Source organism: Anolis carolinensis, chromosome 4 (genome assembly GCF_035594765.1).
Source record: "Anolis carolinensis isolate JA03-04 chromosome 4, rAnoCar3.1.pri, whole genome shotgun sequence".
In the NCBI taxonomy this organism is placed as follows: Eukaryota; Metazoa; Chordata; class Lepidosauria; order Squamata; family Dactyloidae; genus Anolis; species Anolis carolinensis.
The window spans coordinates 20,020,892-20,048,193 of NC_085844.1; the positions used below are offsets into that span (position 1 = coordinate 20,020,892).

General features: G+C 40.5%; 1 protein-coding gene across 3 annotated transcripts in view; it reads left to right on the forward strand.

The window, feature by feature from the left end:
• The window catches only part of slc30a8 (solute carrier family 30 member 8), a 97,625-nt gene extending 71,351 nt beyond the window's left edge, over positions 1-26,274 (forward strand). For 2 of the 3 annotated variants that reach the window (XM_062980068.1, XM_062980067.1), the window contains 7 exons: positions 16,280-16,467; positions 19,673-19,819; positions 21,053-21,206; positions 22,275-22,467; positions 23,865-23,970; positions 24,605-24,739; positions 25,775-26,274. In XM_062980068.1, coding sequence (XP_062836138.1) covers positions 16,280-16,467; positions 19,673-19,819; positions 21,053-21,206; positions 22,275-22,467; positions 23,865-23,970; positions 24,605-24,739; positions 25,775-25,917 — 1,066 coding nt within the window. In that variant the 3' untranslated portion in view covers positions 25,918-26,274. Of the gene's footprint in view, positions 1-13,723; positions 14,110-16,279; positions 16,468-19,672; positions 19,820-21,052; positions 21,207-22,274; positions 22,468-23,864; positions 23,971-24,604; positions 24,740-25,774 lie in introns of those variants that run through there. The other variant, XM_003219461.3, reaches the window with a different exon arrangement.
• The last annotated feature ends 1,028 nt before the right edge of the window (positions 26,275-27,302 follow it).

Below are 27,302 nucleotides of genomic sequence, written 5' to 3' on the forward strand. Positions count from 1 at the left end.
GGAAGAGAATCAGCAGAAGGTTCTTTCTGGCAGCAGCATTTTATTTATTTATTCAACATTTATTTTCCTATTCTGCATTTTGTCCACAATACAAACAAAGTAACACACTATAAATACATAATAAAATAAGTCTTCAAAAATACAATGGCATATAAACCCGTATGCGTCAGCAGCACCAGAAGATTGCATATTAAATGGAAACAGTCAGAAGCCACTGAAGAAGCAAAATGTTTTCAGTGCCCCCCACATCCCGACAATGACAGAAATGGGAAGTCTGCTCAGGGAGGCAATTTAGTAAAATAGTTCCATCATTTTAAAATGCTCTTTTTTTAGACAGATAAATAAACAATGTCAGAGCTCTGTTCCCATTTCATTCCCAGCCCAAATACTTACCCAGAGAACTCCAGACAGACTAACTAGATTAACTAACCAACAATAGAGTTTTAAATTTAAATAAGAATCTTGTTGTTAACAAAATTGCTTACAATGTGACCCTGTATCCTAAAGGCAATCTGTATTTGAATGGCTGTCTAGTCCAACTCAGGTTTAGACATAAGTACCATAAAAAGAGAGAATAGGGGTGCTGGCACCACGAGATTAGCTTTAATGCCTTGCAAGCCAGGGGCATGGCACCAAATGTTCCCACCCAAGTGAAAGTGCTAGACATAGCCAGCATGGTGCTGTATCTTGAGCATTGGGATTTGACTCTGGGTTTGAATCCCCACTTGGCCATGGAAACTCACTGGGTGGCCCTGAAGTAGTCAAAATCTTTCAGATTCAGAGGCAGGAAGACAACCCTCCTCTGAGCAAAGCATGCCATGAAAACCCTATCATTTGTTCAACCATAAGTCAGACATTACTTGAAGGCACACAACAACAATGGGAGAAGCAGGGCAAGTAATGCTAAAGGTTTTCCGTCATCTGGAGACCCAGGATATAGTTACCAATCCCATGGTAACTATATCTCTGATATAAGCCTGCAATGTCTTGATGCTCAGCGAAGGGACTACGTGGATACTAAGCCTCAGCGCCTAAGGTAATTATACAAAGAAGATTATAGTTGTGTTGTCGAAGGCTTTCATGGCCAGCATCACAGGGTTGTTGTGTGTTTTCTGGGCTGTATGGCCATGTTCCAGAAGTATTCTCTCCTGACGTTTCACCCACATCTATGGCAGGCATCCTCATATATGGCAGGACCTCACAACCTCTGAGGATGTCTGCCATAGATGTGGACAAAATGTCAGGAGAGAATACTTCTGGAACATGGCCATACAGCCTGGAAAACACACCACAACCCAAGGTTATAGTTTCTTACTCAGAAGTGAAATGGGAAGTTTAAAATGAGAAAAGGACTCGCCTGAAAACTATTCCAACTTCACAGACATCGTGAAGCAGAAGCTATTTCAATATTATTAACAAAATAGGGCAAGTCAATATTTTTTTGTCAAGGGAAATGCAACCATCTGCTGCTGTTGGTGTGGGCAGTTGACATAACTGTCCTAACCTCTGATTCAGATGCACTTAGTGAGGTATTGGGAAAACAAAATAAGCGCAACTATGGTTACAGAGAATAATTACAAACTGGATATCATCTGGACATCCAGGAATGCCTTCTGGTGAATGTCAGGGTATAGGGCCATAAATGACTTGCCATTTGGAGAAAGGAAATCTCTTTTCCCTGCAGTACTTTATTTATAGGAGAATAAAAGGAAACCAGTCTTTAAAAAAAGTTGTAAAAGAAAAACCTATATGAAAAAGCAAAAGAAAAGCACAAACATTATTAGTTTTTACAAAGGACACAAACTATGTTTTTGGAATTATTTTGAAAATAACCCTCTAGAATCCCATATCATATTTTAGTTAACATAATTTTACATCTACTTAGCTAAGTAGCAAAGGCTCCTGGTTAGTGAATTGGGAAGCTGAATAATGAGACAGAAGTCTCAATAGATATTGGGACCAATCCTCAGTGTGAAATGTGCATTTTGATCTACTATGTAATAGCATGACAGCAGACTTCTATAGTACCAAACTGACAGATTCTAATTCAGATAAATGTAAGCCATATATTGAAACTAGGAAAAGTTGCTTTGTTGGACGACAAATCCTTGAATCCTCAAGCCAACAAGACTGGTGGTCACAGGTTGTATGGGAAATCTGTGGAATTTTAGTCCAAAGAGATATTTTTTCCCAGTTCTGGAATAAAGCATCATTTGGGAGAAATGCTAATCTGAAGTTCACATTTTTCTTAAAGCCAAAAAAGACCCAAGTCACTCTTATTCTGACTCTATCAGAAATTTTTCCCCTGTAGAAGCCTTCAGGTCTTTTACAATTGATCAGATCTGATAAAAAATAATCCACCAAATATAACAAGAGACTGCCTGGCATATCTGCTATTTAGAATATGGCTTCTGGCCTCTTAACTCTCCGGCTGGGAAAGGCACACATATAGAAGTTATTTATTCAGTTACTGACATCTGAGCTGCTGAAGGAAAACCATAGGGCTTCATTTCCTCTCTATGCCATGGTGGCTTTTAAAGACATTTTAAGGGGGGGGGGGAGGGCATTTAATTTCACACCCTTCAACATTTCAAAGATGGTAGCTAGGACATATATGGCCAAGCAATATGGTCAAAATGGCAAAAATTTATGAATGAGGAATATCACACAAGCTAGGAAAGGCTGCAGAAGTTTGTTTGTTTGTTTGTTTTTGCTTGACCCTACTGGATAGGACACAGTCCTGCCTTCTCCTCTCTCTCCTCTCTTTTGAGTCAAATGCAAGCCAATATCACATTTTGAAGACAGTTTGAAGGAACTGAAGTAAGCTGAGGACAAGGGAAGAAAAAGGAGAAGATAGAAACTGGGACATTTTAAAAGCAGCTGAAAAGTGGGACCAAAGAAGACCTCAGGACTGAGTTGTTGTGTGTTTTCCGGCTTGTATGGCCATGTTCCAGGCCATAGGTAAAGGTAAAGGTTTCCCATTAAGTCCAGTCATGTCTGACTCTGGGGGTTGGTGCTCATCTCCATTTCTAAGCCGAAGAGCCGGCGTTGTCCATAGACACCTCCAAGGTCATGTGGCTGGCATGACTGCATGGAGCACCGTTACCTTCCTGCCGGAGCGGTACCTATTGATCTACTGACATTTGCATGTTTTCGAACTGCTAGGTTGGCAGGAGCTGGGGCTAACAGCGGGAGCTCATTCTGCTCCCGCTGCTGAAGAAACCAGACTTAGATCGTTCGGTTCCCGCTAGCTACCGCCCAGTGTCGAACCTTCCGTTTCTGGGCAAGCTGGTTGAGAGAGCAGCAGTGGAACAGTTGCAGCAGTTCCTCAATGACACAGCCGGACTTGATCCCTTCCAGTCCGGCTTCCGTAAGGGGCACGGAACGGAGACTGTGCTGGTCGCCATCACAGACCAACTTCGCTGCCAGAGGGATCAAGGTGGATCAGCGCTGCTCGTGTTATTGGATCTCACAGCAGCATTTGATACGGTCGACCACAATCTATTGACCCACCGCCTAGCCATGACGGGGGTTAGGGGGATACCCCTGAAATGGGTGTCCTCCTTCCTCCAAAATCGGGGACAGCGGGTGGTGAGGGAAGGGTTGGTTTCCACGTGGTCTCCGCTAACTTGTGGGGTCCCACAGGGAGCTATTCTCTCTCCTCTATTATTTAACATCTATATGCGACCGCTTGCCCGACTGGTGCGGAGCTTTGGGCTCGAGTGCCACCAGTACGCTGATGACACTCAGCTCATTCTGAGGATGGAGGGCCAGCCGGACTCCATACCCGATAGTTTCCATCAGTGCCTTGAAGCCGTTACTGGATGGTTGCGTGCCAGCAGGTTGAGGGTGAATCCAGCGAAGACGGAGATCCTTTGGCTGGGCCGTCCGGGTCGGAGGGAGATCCAGCTGCCTACCCTGGATGGTGAGACACTACGTCCGTCATCTTCGGTAAAAAGTCTTGGTGTCTTATTGGACCCTCTGCTCACAATGGAGGCCCAGGTCCCTGCTGTGAGCAGATCTGCGTTTTTCCATCTACGTCAGGCTAGGCGACTGGCTCCCTACCTATCTAGGAACGACCTGGCGACGGTGATCCAGGCGACGGTCATCTCGAGGCTCGACTACTGTAACGCCCTCTACATTGACCTTCCTCTGTCAGTGATCCGGAAACTGAAGCTGGTGCAAAACGCGGCGGCTCGTCTTCTCGCCGGGGTGCCGGCGAGGTGGCGTATCACCCCAATTCTTCAACAGCTGCACTGGCTATCGATTGAGTACCGGATTACTTTCAAGATACTAGTACTAACTTTCAAGGCCTTACATGGTCTGGGGCCAGCGTACCTGAGGGCCCGCTTATCACCCTACCAACCCCAGAGATTACTTCAGTCCGAAGACCAAAATTTGCTTGAAGTCCCTAACATACGGACTTATCATTTGTCTTCCACTAGGCAGAGAGCCTTCTCGATTGTAGCCCCTCAATTATGGAATGCCTTGCCAGTGGAAACTCGAACCACCCGAGACTTACTTGCCTTTCGGAAAGCCTGCAAAACCTTGCTCTTCCGACAAGCGTTCAATGGGTGAAAGACCCGGGGCTATGTCTGTTTTTATTGTTGCTTTTATTGTTGCTTTTATTGTTTTTATTGCTATTTTAAAGCCAAGTGTATTGTTTTAATCTATTTTTGTAAACCGCTCCGAGCCAAACCGGGAGTAGCGGTATATAAGTTTAATAATAATAATAATAATAATTTGAACCACAGCCCGTAAAACACACAACAACCCTGTGATTCCAGCCATGAAAGCCTTCGACGAGACCTCAGGACTGTCCCTGCCAAATTGGGACAGTTGAAGGGTGCGTAGTCTCCAGAGGCCAAGGAAAATCTATTTCAACACTTTTCCAACAAAATAATTTCACCACCTTTTTCCCAAAAAGGATCCATCCCTTAGGATTGGAAAAAAGCATTTTGATATAAATCAGAACCGGGCAGATGTTGGAGGGTAGGAAACCACATTGAAGAGTTGCAACCTGTGTTACAATTCTCTCCCCAAAGCAAACCCTTTTGTCTCCCTGCCTCCTAAAAGTTAATCCTAAACCTTTAGGATATATGGGGACAATTTAGGCCTATTTTGCAACAGGGAAAAAAATCCCTGTTTTTTAATGGTTGTCTTTGCCTAAAATGAACTGGGTGGCCCAAACACTGGCGAAAATGCCCCATGCCACATGAAGGCCATTGGGAAGGAATTTGGGGGCATTTTTGACCTTGTGGTGGATTCTGGTGGCAACACATGACCTATGGATGTCACTTTGCCCCACGCCATCCCATTACATGAAATATTTTGTCTAGTCTCAAAGAAAACATATATTCTAGCAACAAGGATGTGGACAGAATAGAAAACAACTTTTTCCAGGGCATATTATTTTCCCAAGCGGTTCCAACTTTATCTCTGTGAATTGATTCCTGCTTTATGCTTCTTTGTACTTGCTGTTATTTCACCTCCCTGTCTTTATGATGCCCTTCTGGACTGTAACATTTAATGTTTTTCTCCTTTCCTTTGATTTGCCGCAAAACTGTCATTTTAATTTTCAGCAAGCCCCTTGGAACTTAGTGAAGGGCAGCGTATTAATTCCCACAATAAACAGATGGGGAGATGGATGTGTTCAGATTCTGAATACTGATGCATTGTGCTCTTCTCTAGGATCCCCTGTAATTGTGTCATAACTGGTAACAATTGTGATAGATGCAGGATACATAAAAGGGAAAATGCCCATTATTTCAGAACAACCACAATGAATTTGCTTCTAAATAAATGCACACGGGCATGGTTAGTGCACTATAAAGCGATGTCAAATTTATGACAGGTGAAGCCACATCAATTATTGCTGTTTCACATGACAGATGTGCATGTTATTCCAGCAGAGAGAAGGGAATGAGCATCACCCCCATACAGTTGTTTTTATCTTTGCTTAAGTATAGGGGGAAAGGAATGACTGATTTGTATGATACAGTCAGTGTGTCCCATGATAAAAAATGAGGTATTGATTCAGGCAGATTTTAATTTAGATTACTTCACACAAATTGAGCAATAAATTGAAAAGAGTTCTGTGTGGCTCATGTTTGGAATGACTTATCATGGTGCCAGAGTGAAACGTTGTGCAGGCAATCCCAGGCATGATGTGTTATTTCTGTGACCACTTGGAGCATGAAAGGAAGAAAGGGGTTTGACAGGGGGGAACAGCCTTGCCAAGGATAATTTTGTAGAGAGATAATAGTAGTAAGGATTTTGTTTACTCTGTGTTCCCCTGCTTAATATTAAATTTGATAATACAAAATTTCCAGATGGGTAGCCAGGTTCAGGAGCATCTACACTGTAGAATTAATGTAGTTTGACACTTTAATTGCCATAGCTTAATGCTACAGAATCCTGGGAGTTGTTGTTTGGTGAGGCACAGGCAATGTTTGGCAGAAAAGGCTAAAGACTATGTAAAACTATAATTCTTAGGATTCTAGGGCATTGATCAACGAGGCCCCTGGTGGCTCAGTGTATTAAAGCGCAGAGCTGCTGAACTTGCAGACCAAAAGGTCGCAGATTCAAATCAAGGGAGTGGAGTGAGGCCCGCTCTTAGCCCCAGCTTCTGCCAACCTAGCAGACCTATAGTTCGAAAAAATGCAAATGTGAGTAGATCAATAGGTACTGCTCCGGCAGGAAGGTAATGACGCTCCATGCAGTCATGCCGGCCACATGACCTTGGAGGTGTCTGTGGACAACGCCGGCTCTTTGGCTTAGAAATGAAGATGAACACCAACCCTCAGAGTCAGACACGACTGGACTTAATGTGAGGGGAAAACCTTTCCCTATCCTTAGGGCATTGATCTAGGTATCACTGGGGTTTTTTTTCTTCATGACAGAAGTGACTTGAGAAATTTCAAGTTGCTTCTGGTGTGAGAGAATAGTCCGTCTGCAAGGACATTACCCAGGGGATGCCCGGATGCTTTTTTATGTTTTTACGATTCTTGTGGGAGGCTTCTCTCATATCCCTGCATGGAGCTAGAGCTGATAGAGGGAGCTCATCCACGCTCTCCGCAGTTTGGATGTGAACAGAAACCTTCAGGTCAGCAACCCAACCTTCAAGTCATCAGTCCTGCCAGCACAAGGGTTTAACTCACTGCATCACTGGGGGCTTCACTGTATCACTGGGTGACATCAACCCTAATGACACCACTGTGCTGGAGCAAAAAGAGGGTGGGGGTATACAGTCAGCCCTCTAGATTCACTGGGTTTAGGGGCATAGGGCACCTGTAAAAGTAAAAATAAAAATAAACAAATATGAATCCATTAATAATCAAATCTGCAAAGTCAAACTCACAAATGTGGAGGGCTGATTGTAAATGGTAGCATGCAAGATGAAAAAGAGGAAAGTATAATGGCGAAGGTACAGGGAAGGGAGAGAGATGCAGCTACACAATACTGGAAGGAAGCACTGTGAAAGCAAGAGGTGAGGCAAGAGAAAGGAAAAGGGGCAAAAGGATGAGGAGCACAGTGTGAGCTTGTAAAGAGGAAGAGAAATAGGCCCAAGGCAAAGCAAAGGAGGTGTGATTTGTAAGTTTGTTTTTATTCTGCTTCATTTTCTCCTGTGAATCAGATGGCAATCTCTCTCCAAACAGATTGAGAAGTGCTTGTACATGATAAAATGCTGGCATCATGATTACAGTATGGCCACAGTCTTTGCAGGGGATACATCCATATACTTTGAGTTCATCAATAATCCATGGATAATAGTAAACCCTATTCAAATAGAGGGCCTCCATGTCAAGAATGCTCACCACCACCATCATCATCACTGCTACCACCCCGCAACATCAGGAATTTACATAGCCACTACATGTTTCCTAACTTATTTTTAAAAACTCTCCAAGATAGAGATGTACCATTGTCTCAAGGTCATTTTATATATTCCAATAGAATGCAGGTTACTTACTTACTTTACTTACTTAGGCGATCCCTCGTAGTTCGAGGATGATGGTCCTCCGTCTTCGCTATCTTGGGGATGGATCCGTAGATGGCTGAAGAGACCTATTCTTGATCTGCATGTTCTCCCGCAGTGAAGACATCGGTTTCCAGGTGGAAGGCGGTCTCGGTCAGGGTTGGCTTGACGGGCCTTCCTCTTGGCACGTTTCTCCCTTAAGCCCTTCATTCGTGCCTCTTTGAACTCCGCAGCACTGCTGGTCACAGCTGACCTCCAATTAGAGCGCTCAAGGGCCAGGGCTTCCCAGTTCTCAGTGTCTATGCCACAGTTTTTAAGGTTGGCTTTAAGCCCATCTTTAAATCTCTTTTCCTGCCTACCAACATTACGTTTCCCGTTCTTGAGTTGGGAGTAGAGTAACTGCTTCGGGAGATGGTGATCGGGCATTCGGACAACGTGGCCAGTCCAGCGGAGTTTATGGCGTAGGAGCATCGCTTCAATGCTGGTGGTCTTTACTTCCTCAAGCACGCTGACATTTGTCTGCCTGTCTTCCCAAGAGATTTGCAGGATTTTTCTGAGGCAACACTGATGGAAACGCTCCGCGAGTTGGGTGTGATGTCTGTAGACGTCCATGTTTCGCAGGTGTAGAGCAGGGTTGGGAGGACAATGGCTTTATAAACAAGCACCTTGGTATCTCTATGGACGTCCCGATCATCAAACACTCTGCTTCATACGGAAAAATGCTGCACTCGCAGAGCTCAGGCGGTGTTGTATTTCAGTGTCGATGTTGACTTTTGTGGAGAGGTGGCTGCCAAGGTAGCGGAAATTGTCAACATTTTCTAATGTTACACCGTTAAGCTGTAGTCCTGCCATTGAAGGGGGATTAGCTGGTGCCTGTTGAAAGAGCACTTTGGTTTTCTCAATGTTCAATGAGAGGCCGAGCTTCTCGTATGCTTCTGCGAAGGTGTTTAGAGTGGCTTGTAGGTCTTCTTCTGAATGCGCACAGACTACGTTGTCATCGGCATATTGGAGTTCTATAACAGATGTTGTGGTGACCTTGGTTTTGGCTTTCAGTCTGCTGAGGTTAAATAGGGTATTTGAGTAAAGGTGAGAGAGTTACTGGAGAACAATGCTTAAAGAGAATTATAGTTTTTGAGAGAATTACTAGTAATGCTTAGAATCATAGAAGGGACCACATGGGCCATCTAGTCCAACCCCTTGCCATGCAGGAAAAGCACAAAGTACCCCTGACATGGCCATCCATCTGCTTGACGATCTGGACTTGGTGGCCCATCATTCATATGGTCACTATAAGCCAAAACTAAATTGGCAGCACACAACAAGAAAAACATAACCATTTTCGCTCTGTGTTTTCCAAGTTTCCCTCTTTAGCCTTGGATTTATTTTCTACATGTTTTGAACTGAGAGAATACATATGTCTAAAACAGATAAGCAAAAAATGAATTCTCCTTTTACCATGATAGTGTCTAGCCATTTAATCTCTTCCTTTAGATTTATTTACTGGTGTCCCTATGTTTTAACAGAAGCTCAGTGTGAAAGGCTTAGCTTGCTAAATATCCTGGGGATAATTTGTGGCATATTAGCTTATAGAGTTCTTTTCCTTTGCTCTCAAGCGAATTTTTAGTGCTCATACTAAATGAGTCCTCATATTCCCTGTGTAAGGAAAAAGGCATTGCCTTCCAAATACAACAGATAATGTCAGGTTTTGTTTATATTTTCATGTCACATGGCAAAGCAGTTACAGATATTAACAGGGGAAGTTGATGTGCCGGGAAGGTGTTTTTTCTTTTCTTTTCTGAACTGCTGATTGAAATAATTACAGATAACTCTATGTAACACAATGTTTGTTCCTGGATTATAAATGTCATTTCTTAATTGGTTCTATCATAAAAACATGGAAAAGGTTTATTAAACTGGAAAAACTTTGTTTTTGCAGTACATCCTGCAGCCTATTTTGCTATAGCTTTTCAATGAATATCTCATTAAGTCTCAACTAATTCAACATAGTTTGTGGCTGCCACAAAAACGAAGTTTCTGGAGTATAACAACTACTTTCAAAGTAAGTGCTGCACAATTAAACAGAAATAACACTTTCAAACCAGGAACATATATTTTTTCAAATTTTGTTTCATAGTGTAATTATTTAATTCTCCCTCTCCATCCACCATACTTTAGTCTATGGTGGATATAATTATATGACAGTACATTCTATAGAATAGGGTTGTACAACTGTGAAATACGTAACATGAGGCTGAACCTACCGGATTTTCAATCACCTTCAGTCTCCTGTCATTGGCAAAATCTGGCCTTTGTGTTAGGACATGTGAGAGACGGTCAGAGTAATCAGTTAGAAGGCAGAGGGTCAAGAACACTCAATCCTAGCTCAACCCTATAGAAGATATAGAAATTAGCTTAGTCTTCTTTGTACTAGGTGGCAAAGGTTAGGACTGGAGCAGAGCAATATAGGTTGATTCCGGTGCCACTGATCCTTCTTCCCAAAGTGTTGGGTGACCAAGAACATCAACGGGAGCAATAGAAACCATCAGTCAATGACTTAAAACCTGGTTTGAATTCAATGGCTAGCAGGACACAGTTGTTGTGACCAAGATGTGGGTTTCAATCTGTTGGGCAAGGAAGCATAAATTAAATTCAGGTGTGGTTCCCCACAGACTTGACAGAATTTCATCCCACCGACCCATTCTCTTTTACAGTTTGGCTATTTGTATGTTGATGTTATATCTTGTGCTGTCTTGGATCATTATCTCCTCCTTCTTGCTGGTTGTTTTAGCACCTCTGCTGATGTCAGAATGGTACATCTATAATAGCCAGGAGCTCAAATGGAGCTCTATGGGTAACTGGGAGCTCCATCTGAGAAGCTATGCCATTGACACAAGGGGTGAGATGATGGTTCTGCAGGATTTCTGCGGCATCAACCTGAGTGGGTCGTGTGAATGCCAATGTGGCACTACACTAGGTTTGATCAGGTGCATCTGGACATCTCCAGGGCCAGTCCACAGCATAAACACCCTTTGGTTGGACTTAGGACTTGATTATACTGATTTCTGGCTTGTTTCCTAGCCATGCTTGCTGAATATGATTGCTGGCTTGCCTGACAGTTTCTGGTTCTTTGTTAGCGTGTTGAACACTGTCCAATCATGACAGAAGAATAGTATCTCCAACATTTCAGTGATGAAAATTGGGACATGTGGCCCAGTAACATTAGAGTGTGGCAATGATGTTAGTTAATGAGGAGGAATAATCTAAGAAAGGTTGCAGCAGATTTCTTTTGCCCGAGTCTACAGGGAAGGGTAAGACTGAAACCCCTCTTAGTCTCTTCTCTTGCTGAGTTGACTGACTGCCATATAAAATCTAGATTATCAGCATTTAATTGAATTATATGGAGCCCCCGGTGGCACAGTGGGTCAAACCCTTGTGCCGTAAAATTGCTGACTTGAAGGTTGGGTTGCTGATAATGTGGATTATCTGCTTTGATAATCTGGATTATATGGCAGTGTAGAAGGGGCCTAAATTCAAAGTGGAAAAGTACAGTAAAACCACTGTATTCATGCTTTTACTTACCCATATCTGGCAAAATATGCCCACTCTAAGTGCTCTAGACAATTCTATGGTATGTTTTTGTAAGAAGTTAACACAGAGTTGTCTTTAGGAACCTATCAAATTCTTAGAGAGCATACCAGAATTTTCAAGGTCCTCCAGCATGACTGTATGGTATTTTCCAGTGGAAGACACTCATTTCAATAGGGTTCACTATTACACCCAGTTTCCTCTTTCCATGTTCAGGAATATATCCCCCTGTAGATATGAGGGTTGTACTGTAGTTTACTCAGGTCCCTTCTACACAGCCATATAATCCAGATTATCTGAGCTGGATTATCTGAGTTGACACTGCTATATAATCCAGTTCAAATCAGATCATCTGGATTTCATATGGCAATATAGAAGGGGCCTAAGACATTTCGAAAGCAGATGAAAAAGCGGGATAGTAGTTGATTAACTGGGACTGGCCCTGTGAAATCAGGATAATAGCCAGGAGGTATATAGCAATATGCGTTATACTTCTTATTAAGGCTACAATTATCTGAGCCGTGAGTGTGGTCAATAGAGAAGGTGTTTTAAAGAGAATGGCAATTTCTCATAGGAAAACAAACAGTACAGAGACCTAAACTGAATGTGGCTTCCACATCTATTTGAGCAGTGTGCCTGGTTGCTGGGAAATCTTAAAGTGCCGTATTTTCTCTCCTTCATTTTTACCAATCTGCTCTTTCTATTTGAACTCTGAATTACAATGATGAGGATGGCAAAACCGTAAAGTAAATATTTACCTAACTGCTGCAAATAGCCCATTCATTTTGCACTACTAAAGACTTGGCTGTTTGTTTTTCCATCGCTTTTAGCAGTCTGAACTCCACCAGCCCCCAGAAGAAAATCAAATGGGTAGGGTAATGCTGTATTAAACTGTTCCCAAAAGAAAACCCCAAAGGAATCTAGGGGCACCTTAAACACCAATTAGTATTGCATGGTCCGCATTCTCAGATGAAATGAGCCATACTGCAAAAAATCTTAAGCCAAACAAAGCTTATTAATTTTAAAAGTGTCACAAGCCTCTTTGTTTTCTTTCCTATTGCTCCCTCTTAAAAGCCACAAATGCTACCCCAAAATAACAGAAGTGTGAATGTTGGAACAGGGGGGGGGGGACACAATACAGCATTTCCAACTCTTTTTAGAAGCTGGAAATGAAATAAGGTCTCTCCTTAGCCCTAACTTATCAACTAAAGATCATCTTTGTCTTTCTCTGCTGCCAGAATGTGTGCATTCCTTTTAACAAGCTTGCATTCCCCAAAGAAACAGAATTGGATCGAGGAGATATTTGTTAGCAACACAATTACAGGCTTAATCCCTCTGCTGATTTTTAGATAGGACCATAAAACTGAAAAGAAACAGAAGAAAATATATTGTGGCTGCAATGCAAAACCCAAAAGAGATCAACCAAGGTTTGTTTGTTTTAGCCAGGTTGCGGGTGGTGATGAAAAACAGCTATAGTTTAGCCATATCGTTTAAAATATGGATTTTCCTTTAATTAATAAGGCTTAAAACATGTCAGGCTGCATCTTCTTGTGAGAGGAGGACTTGTAAAAGTTTGTATGCAATTAACAGCAGGGACAGGAAGGAGGAATCTATCCCTTCCCAGTAAGCCCAGGCAAAAGCAAACTGGTTTCCAAGCTTCTCTTTTCTTTCATAACTTTTGCCATCTTGACCACACTCTGATGTTCCTTGGCTAAATATACCTCAGTTTTCACCTGTGAAATGTTGGGTTAACATGACAATTTATGTTCTCATGCAACACAGTTCATGTCGTTCTCACCCATACTAATGCCTGAGACAATACATGTCTCTCCAAGAGCAGATCAGTACAAAGTTTGCTTAGCACTTTTGATCTTCTTAAGTTGTCCTGGAGATGCGGTATGACTCAACCTTGAAACGGTCTCAGTTCCCCAAAGAATTTGTAAAATTAAATATGTTGTGGACTAAATTGGAATAAATATGCCTTTTCGGGGAGAAAATCCAAATCACTGAGAAAAATCTGATCAGGTTTAAATAGGCTTTGTATCCATTCAGGTCACAGAATATAAGCTATGCAACAGCTGCTAAAAGGTGAACAGTGGTTTATTTGTACCAAAAAAACCAAGGCAACTCTATAATCACCTGTTGTGCATTAGGGAGCCTATGCCTGAGAATGTGAATCAGCAAATCTCACACAAGAGAATTTCTCTTCGTGTTGCTTGGGGAAAGGCTCCCATTGTGTCACATGGGGGTTGACCGAGACCACGAAGCCTCAGAGACCTTGCAGCAAACCAGATTCAATCTTTGTCTGGTTTCAAAATGCTCTTGGAGTTACACTGGAATTGCCAGATCTCTTGGGAACAGCGGCGATTAATTTTAACCTTGGGAAATCGGGTGGCAGTTTCTTTTTAAGAGCAGATTTGGTTCCTCGTGAGCATCCAAAGACTGAAATTATCATTTGGAATAAAGATGGCAAGCAAGAAGAGTCTTGAAAGGGCTTGCCTTGTGAATGACAGGGACACCAAGAGGTACTCCTTAACGCTGAGCAGGTAATAACCCTGGACCTGTTTCATGCTGTTGCTTTACATTTAGTAGAAAAATTGAACAAATACATTCCAAAGCTTTTGTGATTACTCTTTTGAAAGATTTTTTTTTTTTTGCTCTTGATAAGTTCTTGAGTCTACCCTGGAACATTTTGGGTTTACAGAAGATAGCACCTCTTGGTTCCTAAAAGTCTCATTTATATAAGTAAAATGTAGATTATAGTTTTAATGTTTGTTTACTTAATTTCTAGCACTATTTTAATTAATATGCAATTTTACATTTAAATTAACAAATGAAGAAATTGCCCACATATATGCTCACAGTATGATCTGATTTGGTGTGTTATCTAATGGGAATGGAAGAAAAAGTGTAGTACCTTTCTGTGTATTGAGGCTTTCAACTCTTGCCACAATGACTAGCAGTGTGAAGAAAATACATAAGGCTATACACACTTCATGGAAGATTAGTTGCTAGTATTTGAGGTCAAACTCGTTTAATAAGCTCATTTTATTTTCCAAAAGTAGATGTGATCTCCCCCGCTCCCTCGTAGTGTTGCAATTCACAAGGAACATTCTGAGAATAACCTGAGGATACTGGTGAAGTAGATTTTTTAAAACTTCTTCCAGTTTCAAAGGGCAAGTGGACTGAACAAAATATTACTAGTTGCTTTGAATCTGTATCCTAATGTGCAGAGGACAGTATACAAAGTTTTATCAAAACTGTGATCATAAGTCAATTAGAAACCTCCTCAGGAGTCTGTAAAGTTTGTGGTTTACATTGCCATTTCTATCAAATGTTTGTGCATTTCCATAAGACTTCCTCTACTATAGAGAAGGGTCAGACCTGCAAAGTCAGCAATTTAGAAGGTTGCTTGAAGTTGCTCCAAAATTACTTCTGATTGGCTCTAGCAAATCATAGAAGTTCTGGACACAACACAGACATATACAGGGAAGAGTTTTGCATTATCAGTTCCTCGGGCATTTTCTATAGTTGATCCTAAACTATCCTAAATACCCAAAATGACACTTGGCTTCATTTCTCCTTATCATTAGAGTCAGCTGGGGATATGTATGTGCCTGCATGTTGTAATTGATCAGATGAGGATCAATAAACTGAAGCAGAGTCCCAATAAATTAGAGGTTATGTGGATTGATAGTTCTTGGGTCTGGGAATTAGAGAAACAGCTTGCCCTGGATGCGATGGCACTTCTCCTGATGAAGCGGGTGCATGGTTTGGGAATCTTGGGAATATTCTCAGATCAGAAAAGATATAATAGTTTATGAAAAAAGGTTAGTTTTTGCATCAAGTTGCAAAACAACAACAACAAGAACACAGCTCTGGTTTTATTTAACTGATGGGGGGATGCATCCATAGTGTACAACATGAACTATTTCATGACCAGAATGAATGTCATCTAAGGCAACAAAACAAATTGAAAGTAAGTAAGAAAGAGTAAGCACGAGAAATCACTCATAAATATATTCAATTGATCTGTATGTGTGTACACAGAATCACATTTATCATCAAATTTATAGTATAATCATTTTCTGTGCTTATCATAGTCACATCAAAAGCATCTTGACACACACTCTTCCATGTCTCTGTTCAAACTGATATATTTAATGTATTTCCATTTGAGTAGCATTATTATATCAATGGATCATTGATCCAGAAAAAAGATACCTGCAGTTATACCCTAGGAAATTTATTGCAGCACATAAAGCCAAATTAATTGCATAGGGATTTTAGAGAGCATTATTGGCAAGGAATTGATTCAGGGTTCCACTACAGAGCAGTTCATAAAACTTGGGGTGATAAACAGGTCATAACATTGACAAAATAGTACTAAACAAACATCCCAATCCTCCAAGTCTTTGCACATATTCAGAAACAGAACAGAGCTGATGTAGAGAGATTTGGGTAATATCTGAATCGAGTTGATTTGCAATCTTCAGTATTCTCCTGTATTCTCCACCCATTGTCCACACCTGCCCTACTGCATTTTCTGTAATTTTGGTGCCAACTCAGCAGAAGACAAAATCAAACCAGGAAAAAAATTCTGGCACTCTTTTCCATTCATTATAACTCCCAACATCCTGCATTAATCTTTCTGAAATGTGGCATGATTTTGTGAGGGTAATAAACTTGCGCTTTCTGTACTTCTCTTACACAAAGCAATGGCAGTAATTCAGACCAAGAGAACCACCATGAAGAACCAGTAGGTACTGGGATCCATGCAGTGCATCACTGTCACAGCTATTCAAAGGGCTATGAGAGAAGAAAGAGAGAGCAACATGAAGCTAGGCTGAGACTCTGTGTGGCAACAGTAATATGCATTATCATCATGGTTGCTGAAATCATAGGTGAGAGTTTGCATTTGTATGTGTATCTTGTTTGCATATATATCCTGGAGCACAATTCAATAAAACGTAATAGATTTATTATACAAAAATATTATGTCCAAGACTGGATATAATGGGACTTTTATTCAAATACAAAACACATGAAACATAAGAAAAATGACCTGAAGAAAAGAACCCATTAATTTTGATTGATACATGCTTGTCTCAAAGGATTATCCCATATTCCCTCCCATAACGAATGGAATGCCTTTAAAAAAGATATTTGTCTTTTATATGGAAAATATCTCTTTAGAAACTTTGCTGAATCAGGGACATATTTTAATTAATTAATAAATATTAGTGATTTTTAAAGCCCTGCACCAATTCTGAAATGTTGCATGGTTTTTGTCTAGCATAACAATATAATAATAATAATAATAATTATTATTATTATTATTATTATTATTATTATTATTATTAATTATTTGTATTCTGCCACCATCTTCCCGAAGGGACTCGGGGCGGCTCACAGTGTAACAATATACAATTACAACAATGTACAAAAGATACAAATTACCAACAATAAAATTAACCCAATTTACTAAAAATAGCAATAAAACCGCTAATAATTTAAAAGGTACTATAAAACCTAGAAGGCTGCGAAAATAGCAACTTTACACAATATCAACCCCATAAAGTGCAGAAGTGAAGCAAATCACTTAAGTCCTCGAGTATAGTGCTTAAGGCCATAATAACTAAACATGGTCAAAGGCTTGTTTAAAAAGCCATATTTTCTGGTGTTTCCGGAAAACTTGGAGAGTGGCGGCTATCCTAATCTCTTTGGGGAGGACATTCCAAAGCTGAGGAGATGCAGTCTCGAAGATAGGTTGGACCTGAACCGTATAGCTTTGTGACATATACTACTTACATACTAACATTCTCCTTCCCCTAAAAACCTAGAGGAAATAACATAACCTCCATTTCCATTCTTATATTGTTTCTTTATCCATGGGAGCAGCATGGATACATTTGGACCATCCTCCATTACAGCATTCTGGATATTTTCAGACAACGATCCCCTCTTAAATTAAGCAAGTAATATAATGTTTCGTTTCTATTTTTAGTATAACTTTTTATGGATGATCTCAGTGACCTGAGGCCCAGGGAATTTTAGTGGTACATGTTGTATTTATTAAGTTTGTTATATATGTTTTCCGTAACGTGTTGTTTATCTGTTTTATTTTTGCTTTTGTGTTATGTAATTTCTGTTGTTTTAACCATTGTTCGCTGCTTTGAGTCCCACTCATGGGAGAAAAGTAGAATAAAAATTAAATAAATAAATAAATTTCAACTGAATTGAATCAAAATCAGGCACTAGAAACATTCTGACATAGGGATTTGGCAGTCCTCAAAAAGTTACTTTTCAAATTCTGGCTTGAATAGACTATGACATTCAAATCATGCCTTATGTTTCTTAACACCAAATGATCATTTGTCAAAGCTGTACAAGCTTAACCAAATTGTATAAACAGGAGCCTTTGGTCTGGCAGATTTATCACCTGTAGAATATATTTGAGCAGACAGATGATTTGCTAACTGAAGCCCCTTCTCCTTGCTTTTCTTGATAAGTTTCAGTTTCCCAGCGACAACTCCAACAGCAAATGGGAGGGCTGTTTTGCTGCTGAGGTTTAAGCTCTGATAAAGGAATCATTAATTGCTGATACAGAGACAGCAGTCTGTGGGAAATATTGCAATTAATGGACCATATTTTAATTTTGTTTTAATGAGCTTAGACAACGTTTGCTGGATGATTGACCGCTGAGTGACTGACAGGTCTCCTTGCTCTGCGTACAAAGCAATAAACAGTCACCACGAATAAAGCCCAATCACAGATGCCATTTGGGTGGCACGTCATTAGAAAGTAATGAAGAGAGCTGCTGTTCTGCAAAAAAAACATTTGTCTTCCCAGTAATGAGGTAGAATGTTTTCCTTCCCATCCATTTTTAAGGGCAATTGTAATGGATACAGCACAGCTGAATGCCCAATGAGAGCTGATGGATTCTGTGTCACTGGTGCAGTGAATCCATTCCAAGGTTTAAAAGAGCTATCCAAGGTGCTGAATTGTTTTAGGCCTAGGATTTGTCACTTCAAAGAACACCTTCAGACTTTAAATAAAAAATTAGAGCAAATTCATTGCCTCAGTGACATTAAAGGGGCATGGAGGCACACACAGTGTGCAATTTTTGGCCAGAGGTCAATGTGAGGAGTTGTTCTTTCTGTTTCACAGTCATACAAGGTGGAGGATTCTTCTCGGTAGATCCATTTTGCCAGGTTGTCTTTTGATCTTCCCACTCCACTTCTGAGACTGTTCAGGGACTTCCAAGTTGCCCATTCTTGTTTTGCCCCTGGAATAAGACCCTCATGGGGGGCCATCCAGTTAGAACTGCCTGATTTTGCTGCCCACAGGGATATTCTTGCTGTTGCTGGGGGAACATTTAGAGGAGTGGTGGTTCTTATGAAACTTTTTCTTGATTTCAGTCTACTGGGTGGAGGCTGATAGCCATACAGTGGGTGGATTTCACAATGTTCAACCTTATTTCAACTGGCTCAGTTTTATTGTGTTTTAGCGTATTGTTTACTGCTTGTTGTTTATACTGTTTTAATTGTTTTTAATTTGCCTTTGTTTTGTATTGTTATATTGCGTGTTGAGGCCTTGGCCTTTGTAAGCCGCATCGAGTCCTTCGGGAGATGCTAGCGGGGTACAAATAAAGTTTAATAATAATAATAATAATATTTCTCTTGCAATTGGCAGCAACTTCCTGTTGTACATCAGGAGGGGCAATGCCAGCTAGCTTATAGCCTATCAACAGGTGTAGGTTTAAGAAAACAGGTAGATTATGAGAAATAGGCATTCTCCTTGACTTCATTAATTCAGTCCAAATATCTGTTTTTAACTTATTACTGAAGTTTAATATGTTTTAGTTTATTTAATTATTTTGTTGTTTTAAATTGTGTGACTTGTTTTAATGCTTTTTATGAGCCACCCTGAAATCTTTGGAATTAGGCGGGACATAAATATTTGAATTAATTAATAGTCTAACATGCTGTTACCAACCCTGAAGTAAGTACCTAGCTCCAAGTCCTGCAATATTCTACCTCTCCATTATGTCCCCTGTGTGATTTTTAAAAATTATTTTCAGTAATGATCATGGTTGTTTTGATCCAGGTGGCCACGTTGCAGGAAGCTTGGCTGTGATCACAGATGCAGCCCACGTCTTGGTTGACCTGATGAGTTTCCTGATCAGCATCCTTTCTCTGTGGTTGTCATCAAAATCTCCCAGTAAAAGATTAACATATGGATGGCACAGAGCAGGTACCAAATGTTATGTGCTAAGGGCATGCAGAATAGAGCGAGTCCCTCATTTTGTCAATGAATGTGAGACAGCGATCAATACAGAACCTTGCTCAGCATAATTTATTATTGAGCCTTGCCAAGAAACAAGTGGGGAAGAGATGCTATTGGATATGTGTGTAAGTAAAAGGAAATATGTATTGATTTATTTGTTTGTTTATTTATTTATTTATTTACAGTATTTATATTCCGCCCTTCTCACCCCGAAGGGGACTCAGGGCGGATCACATTATGTACATATAAGGCAAACATTCAATGCCCATAAACACATCGAACAGAGACAGACAGACAGACAGACAGACAGACGCAGAGGCAATTTAACCTTCTCCTGAGGGGATGTTCAATTCTGGCCACAGGGGAGAGCAGCTGCTTCATCATCCACTCTGATAGCACTTCCTCACTTCCTCATTCCAACGTTGTAAATTAGTTAAACTTGCCTCCCCACTTTTTAAATAAGTGGTACCTTATTTCCTACTTGATAGATGCAACTATCTTTCGGGCTGCTAGGTCAGCAACGAGCAGGGGCTATATTTTATTTTTAATTGACAGATGCTCACCTCACCACGGGCTAGCCTCAAACTCATGACCTCATGGTCAGAGTGATTTATTGCAGCAGCTGCTTACCAGCCTGCACCACAGCCCGGCCCAAGATATTTATTTCTATCTTGTGTTGGGACTCAAGGCAACTTACAAATTAAAGTGATTATTACTATGTAACTTAACTACCCAGTAGGACAACAAGAACCAACATGGTTTGAGCACTGGACTACAATTCTGGAGATCAGCATTTGATTCTGCCCTTGGCCATGAAAACCTACTGGGTGACCTTGAATATGCCACATACTCTCAGCCTGAAAAGAAAATACCATAGGGTCACTTAGGGTCACCATAAGGCGGAGACACCTTAAAGATAAACAAGAGAGAACAATGTTAACTGGGAGTTAGGAAAATTCAAGAAACATGGAAGTGTGTACCTTTTCAACTAACATGGTTTCGCAAAAAGAGTTATAGTAAGATAAGAGATCCCTACTTATTTCCCAGAACCTCACTGTCCCCCGGGGCAGCAAAATGGCCAAAAGGCCATTACTGTTCCCCTTTTCCATTTGGGTTCAAGTAATTAAATTGTAACTGTTTTTCATTAATGCAGCTATATGTTGCAGGGATCTTACTCTTAACAGTTATTTGAACCACTAGAAATTCTCGGAGCTCTCTTCTCCATGATCATCATTTGGGTGGTGACTGGTGTATTGACGTATTTAGCCATCTTGAGGCTCCTGCACCCACAATATGAAATTGAAGCTACAGTCATGCTCATCACATCTGGTTGTGCTGTGATAGCCAACATAATGTAAGTTATATATTTCTTTAAAAATGCACTGTTACCAACAAAATGTGAACATAGTTCTTTCAGAATAAATTGTCAAAAAATTAGAAAGTTTCTTTTAAAGATGAAGAGGCCCCTTCCACACAGCTGTATAAAATCCACATTGAACTGGATTATATAGCAAAGTGTGGACTCAGATAACCCAGTTCAAAGCAGATATGGTGGATTATCTGCCTTGATATTCTGGATTATATGGCTGTGTGGAAGAGCCCAGAGAGGGTTCTTTCTGGAAATCTGCTATACAGAATGGCCACTGGACACATTGGCTAACAGAAACTGGAGTAGTCCAGGTTGAGCATAGTCTGGCCCTCATGTTGTTGCGAAATTATTCCCAGTGGCTCCAGGCAAAGAGTCAAAGGCCAGGTATAATACGAACTGCAACACAACAATAGCCAAAGGGCCTTGTGATTCCCACTCTTGGAGCAGATCACTAAAATCAATAGGACTTAATTTAAGCTGGTTCTAAACAGCCATATGATGTAGTTCAACTGTTGTGAAATGCATTATTTATAACTCTACACCAGTGGTTTTCAACCTGTGTGTCCCCAGATGTTTTGGCCTTCAACTCCCAGAAATCCTAACAGCTGGTAAACTGGTTGGAATTTCTGGGAGTTGTAGGCCAAATCACCTGGGAACCCACAGGTTGAGAACCACTGTTCTACACTGACCATATAGTGCAGTTCCAAACTGCATTATATGGCAGTGTAGATTCAGCCTTAGCGGATGGCAAGGCCAACTTAAGTCCCAATGATATAAATGGAGGTGCTCTTGAAGAACAATTCAATATCAATTTCAAAGTACAGTGACTTTCTGATGACTTTTGCTGACTTATAAAAAAAAATCCAAAGTGGTGAACAAAATCAAAGCAAAGTCGAAAAGAATACAGAAAACAGGAACAAACAAAAATCAATCAATCAATCAATCAAGGAGAGAGAAAAATCAAGTGCTTCTCATTGGAATAGGATTTTAAATCATCTGCTAGAGAAACCAAGGGGAAGAAGATTGCTCATCTAAACTATATGATTCTTGCAGATTAAGTCTAATGCTACACCACAAAGGGGGTGGAAATCTTTACAATGTTCATCAGTCAAGTGACGGTAGATCAGACCCTGAACGCACATTGGCCTCATCCAATGCCAGTGTGAGAGCCGCTTTCATCCATGCTGTTGGAGATCTGTTTCAGAGCATTAGTGTGCTAATTAGTGCACTAATAATCTTCCTTAAGGTCAGTTTTATTGAGTTTGTTCACCTTCACAGCAATTAAAGATGGAGCTATTTTCATTACGGCGCAACCATTAGCTGCCGTGTGCTTTGTGCCTCTGCCTTCAGGATGCATGGTGCTATTTCGGTCATGACAGCTCTCTTCATTTCTAGAAATACAAGTTGCTGCTGAGATATTTCTTTCAGCATTAATTTTGTGAGATGAATGGTTTCCTTTTCCATTGCTTTTCCTTAGTCTTGTTTTTTTCTTTTCTTTTCTCATCATAGTGGCTTAAGACTTGCCTGAACTGAGAAATGTTCAAAAGCATAATTTAGGGTGTAGTGCTTCAACCTAGGTTTTCTGAAACTGTTAGAGGTTGCTAGGAGATCTACAAGAGATTGTAACTGAAAGAAATGAATTTCTTTTAATTGTAGATATAATAATTTTAATGCTGGGGTTCCTTGAGGCCCTTCGGGATAAAAAGGCTATGCAAGGCCCAGGAGTAATTAGATACTGTAAAGTTGTTTAAAGTGATATCAAAATGTAAAGGATACAGTTTGGTGCATTGGTGCTCCATAAAACCAGAGCCTACAGGATCTTTGTGGCATTGAAATATGATCAGTCTGGCATTGTTTATCATTGAAGCCCTTCACTTTGTTCTTTGGTACCAACATCAGATTCCTAATTTGTCCTGGACCAGTGCCTAAGGCTCAGCTCTGACATATTTTTATCCTGTTTGGATCACATCTGTTTTTGCTTGCAACTTTAACAAAAAAGATGGCTCTCGCAATTTTTCCTCCTCATAGTAAAGTTATATAGTAGCTCAGGCTGAGATGTATAATTGTTCCAAGGTCACCAGGAAGCTCCACCATATCCTCCAACTACCCAATTTGGCTGGATAGTTCCAATTAATTCAACTTTTCTCTCCTCCTCTGACTTTTCCCCTTTGTTTTGGCTTGCTTCAGTTGTTGCAAACTGAATTAAAATAATTTGGAGAGAGAAGAAGACAGAGGAGAATGTTTCCCTTCCCAATAGACTCAGGCTACAGTTTATCCTAATGTGTGTTCTTGCTCATTAATAACTTTTGTATCTTATTCTGATGTTGATGGATGATTTAATCCATGAAATGTCGGAAGATATGCTACATGAATAGATAAGGTCTCCTCCGCCTTGTTTGAAGCTCTAACCATTACACCATCTTGGGTCATATGTCCTGCTTTGATATCTAGCAGTTTGTGATACTGACACCATTAAAAGGAAGGCGAGAAAGTGTAGGTCCCAGACTGTGGGTCCCATATTGATTAACATTCAGGAACTTTGCAGGTCTACCTTGGTCACAAAGCATGACAAGTTAGCTTGAACTATTCTATCAAACAGAACTGGTTGGAGAAAGTGGCTTATTCATATCTTTTTTTTTCTAGCCAGAATATAAAATGGCTGACCCAATTTGCACATTTGTATTTTCCTTACTTGTTCTTGGAACCACTTGCGCTATGTTACGAGACATTTTACTTGTGCTGATGGAAGGTAAGATGTTGGACATATAGAGCAAAGCAATTTTTTTGCAGAATAGTTTCCATTTAATATGTATCTTGTTTCTTTATTACTATCATCATTATGCAACTTCACCCATTAAAGTGGAGTATGAAATGTTATGTCTTCCTGCCATATCCAGGCACAAATGCAACACTTTCTAGGCAACAATTTGGCCAATTTCACCTGTGTTTATAAATAGTTCTGTCTGACTTGTGTGTCTGGTGAGCTCTGCACCTCAAGACTTTGTTTTCTGCTCCTCCAGAAATTAAAATGAAAACCAATGAATCTAAGTATTATGAAGAACATCTTTACAGTAAGAAATGTTTGACAGTTGGTTATACTGCCTCAGAGAATGGTGGACATTCCTCCTTTGGTTGTATTTCAACAGAAAAGGGGCATCTTTCAGGAATGTATTCCTGTATGACTATGGGCTGGACTAGATGATCTTTGTAGCCCTTTCCAGCTGTACAAGTCTATAATTCTACGTTGAGGAAATTTGCAGATCACCAGGCAGCTTCAGGAGGTCATGCAATAGACTTTCTCCTACTTTGTCACCAAAGGTCATGCTATATCACAGCTACACACCTTCTCTATTGGAGAATGACAGTTACTCTTTCTTCCATAGGGATGCCAAAAGGAATGAGTTACAAAGCGGTAAAAGAGAGAATCCTAACCGTTGACAAAGTGGAGTCTGTCCACAGTCTTCATGTTTGGTCTTTAACAATGAACCAGCCAGTCCTATCAGCTCATATTGTCACAGGTCAGTAAATTTGGATTATTATGTGATTTCTTGTGGAGGCAGTTCATGCTGATAATAAACACCACTAACTGTGTCTAAAGAAAAATTACACAACATGAATATTCAGGTTGCTACTCCAAACTCATTACAAGTATGTAATGGTTTTGAGTGTTGGACTCTGAAAGGCCAGGGTTTGAATCATTTTCATCCATGGAAACCAGCTAGGTGATTTTGAGCAAGAGAGACTCTCTCAGAATGAAAGGAAGTAAATGGCAACCCCCTTCTAAAACAAATATTGTCTAGTAAAGTCTTTGATAGATTTGGTTGCTGTAAGTCAGAAATGACTGGAAGGAACATATCTTGAAGTCCAGCTGTAACACATGCTAGGAATTGGAAATCTTCCATCTGGTCCCAAAAGAACTTGGGAGGGACCTAGTGCCCTCTTGGTCCCTAGAGAATAAAGGGACAAAGTAGTCAAGGGCCATATTGAATGCCCCAAGGACTTTATGTGGCCTACAAGCTGAGTTTTTCCTGGAGTAGACTTTCATTACTTCTATCCATTGGTCATAGTAGTGAAGAATGATTGAGTGCACCATCAAAAGGTGCTTTAAATTAAGAAACTACATAATTATAAATAAATCACTTTAAAATGTATTTAAATCAAACATTTAGCCATTGCTTCTAGCAAGAAGGAGAAAACCATCCTAGCCTTTCTAGAGAGATGATGCCAGTGCCTGGGATCAGTCATCAAGAAGACCCTTTCCTGTGTTTTCCCAAAGTACCCTGTGCATATGGTGTCTGTAAGATTGGGAGAAGTGTCTCTTGCAAAGATCTTAGGCATGGTTCTCAAAGCTTGGTCCTCCATGTGTTTGGGACTTGAACTCCCAGAAGTTCCAGACAGCTTGGCCAACTGTCAATAATTCTGGGAAATAAAATCCAAAACATCAGAAGGATCAAAGTTTTGAGAACCATTTGCTTGAAAACCTATTGGTATAAGGAATAGAAATAGAAATGTGCACCAAATGGCTTATTATTTATTTTTATCTCTGATGGCAGATACTGCAAATAAACAACAGATTTTGAATGAAATTACTGAACTTCTGATCGACACATACAATTTCTACACCGTCACACTTCAAATTGAACCCAAAGCAGACCAGCAACCAGACTGTGTCTTCTGTCAAGATCCAAGAGATTGAGACTTATATCAGATTGTACTAATTATCATCTCTAGGCTGGACTAGCTTCCATTTCGCATAAGTGATGAAGAGAGCCTGCTAAACCCAAACTGGACTGAAAATAAGGAAGCTTCAAACATGTTACAGGATACGCAGTTGTATTTTCTGGTGTTGTGTTTAAGAATGCAGATGACAGTAGGGAAAACAAGTCGACTACAGAATATCCTATCTGTTCTGCTCGTTCATTCATTGGTACAGTTTTGCTGAGGAAGAATAATCAACTTGAAAATGCACACTTAAGTATGTATTCCAGCATGGATATTAAAATGTATCTTCAATCAAATATTTTTTTCATAAATACATTTTCTCTCAAAAGCATACATGTTGTATATCTTTTGATGTGACAGGAGTTGCCTCAGAATATTTAGGAAAGTAGAAGCCAACAAAAGATTCAATCCACACATTCTTCTGGGTAGTGGTGATCAAGTTTGTTTATCTCTGGCTGGATCATACTGCCATATAATGCAGTTTGAATCCTCCTTATTATATGATCAGTATCGATCCATATAATATAGTTTAACTGCATTGAACAGTCTTATATGGGTCTGCTGAACTGACCATATAAAGGAGATACAAACTGCATTAGTCTTTGTACAGAAGAGGAAAGCTCTACAAGTGTTACCTTGTCATTCAGTTGGGCAATGTGTGGCCTTAGTATTATTTATTTATTTATTTATTTATTTATTTTTCAAACTTATATGCCGCCACTCCCCTAGGGCTCGGAGCGGCTTACAAGAACCGGCTAAAATCAACAATTTAAAAAACATTTTAAAAACATCATTTAAAAAAAAATCTTTAAAACATCCTAAAAGCACCTTTTAAACATCAGCAACAGAACTCAAAAGCCTGCCGAAACAGGTGTGTCTTACATGCCCTGCGGAAGGCCAACAAGTCCCGCAAGGCACGAACTTCAGGTGGCAAGGTGTTCCACAGAGATGGCGCCACTACTGAAAAGGCTCTGCGTCTAGTTGCAGTTAGACGCAAGGTCTTAAAACTGGGGACTTCCAGTAGGTCTTGGTCCTCAGAACGGAGGGATCTCTGGGGTTTGTAAGGGGTGAGGCGGTCCCTCAGGTACATCGGCCCTGGACCATGTAAGGCCTTGAAGGTAAGCACCATCACTTTGAAAGTGATCCGGTGCTCAATTGGTAACCAGTGCAGCTGCCGTAAGATTGGTGTTATGTGGCATCTTATGGGGACTCCCGCAAGGAGCCGGGCAGCTGCATTTTGCACCAATTTGAGCTTCCGGATCACCGACACAGGAAGGCCAATGTAAAGGGCATTACAGTAATCCAGTCTCGAGATGACTGTAGCCTGGATCACTGTAGCCAGGTTGTCCCTAGATAGAT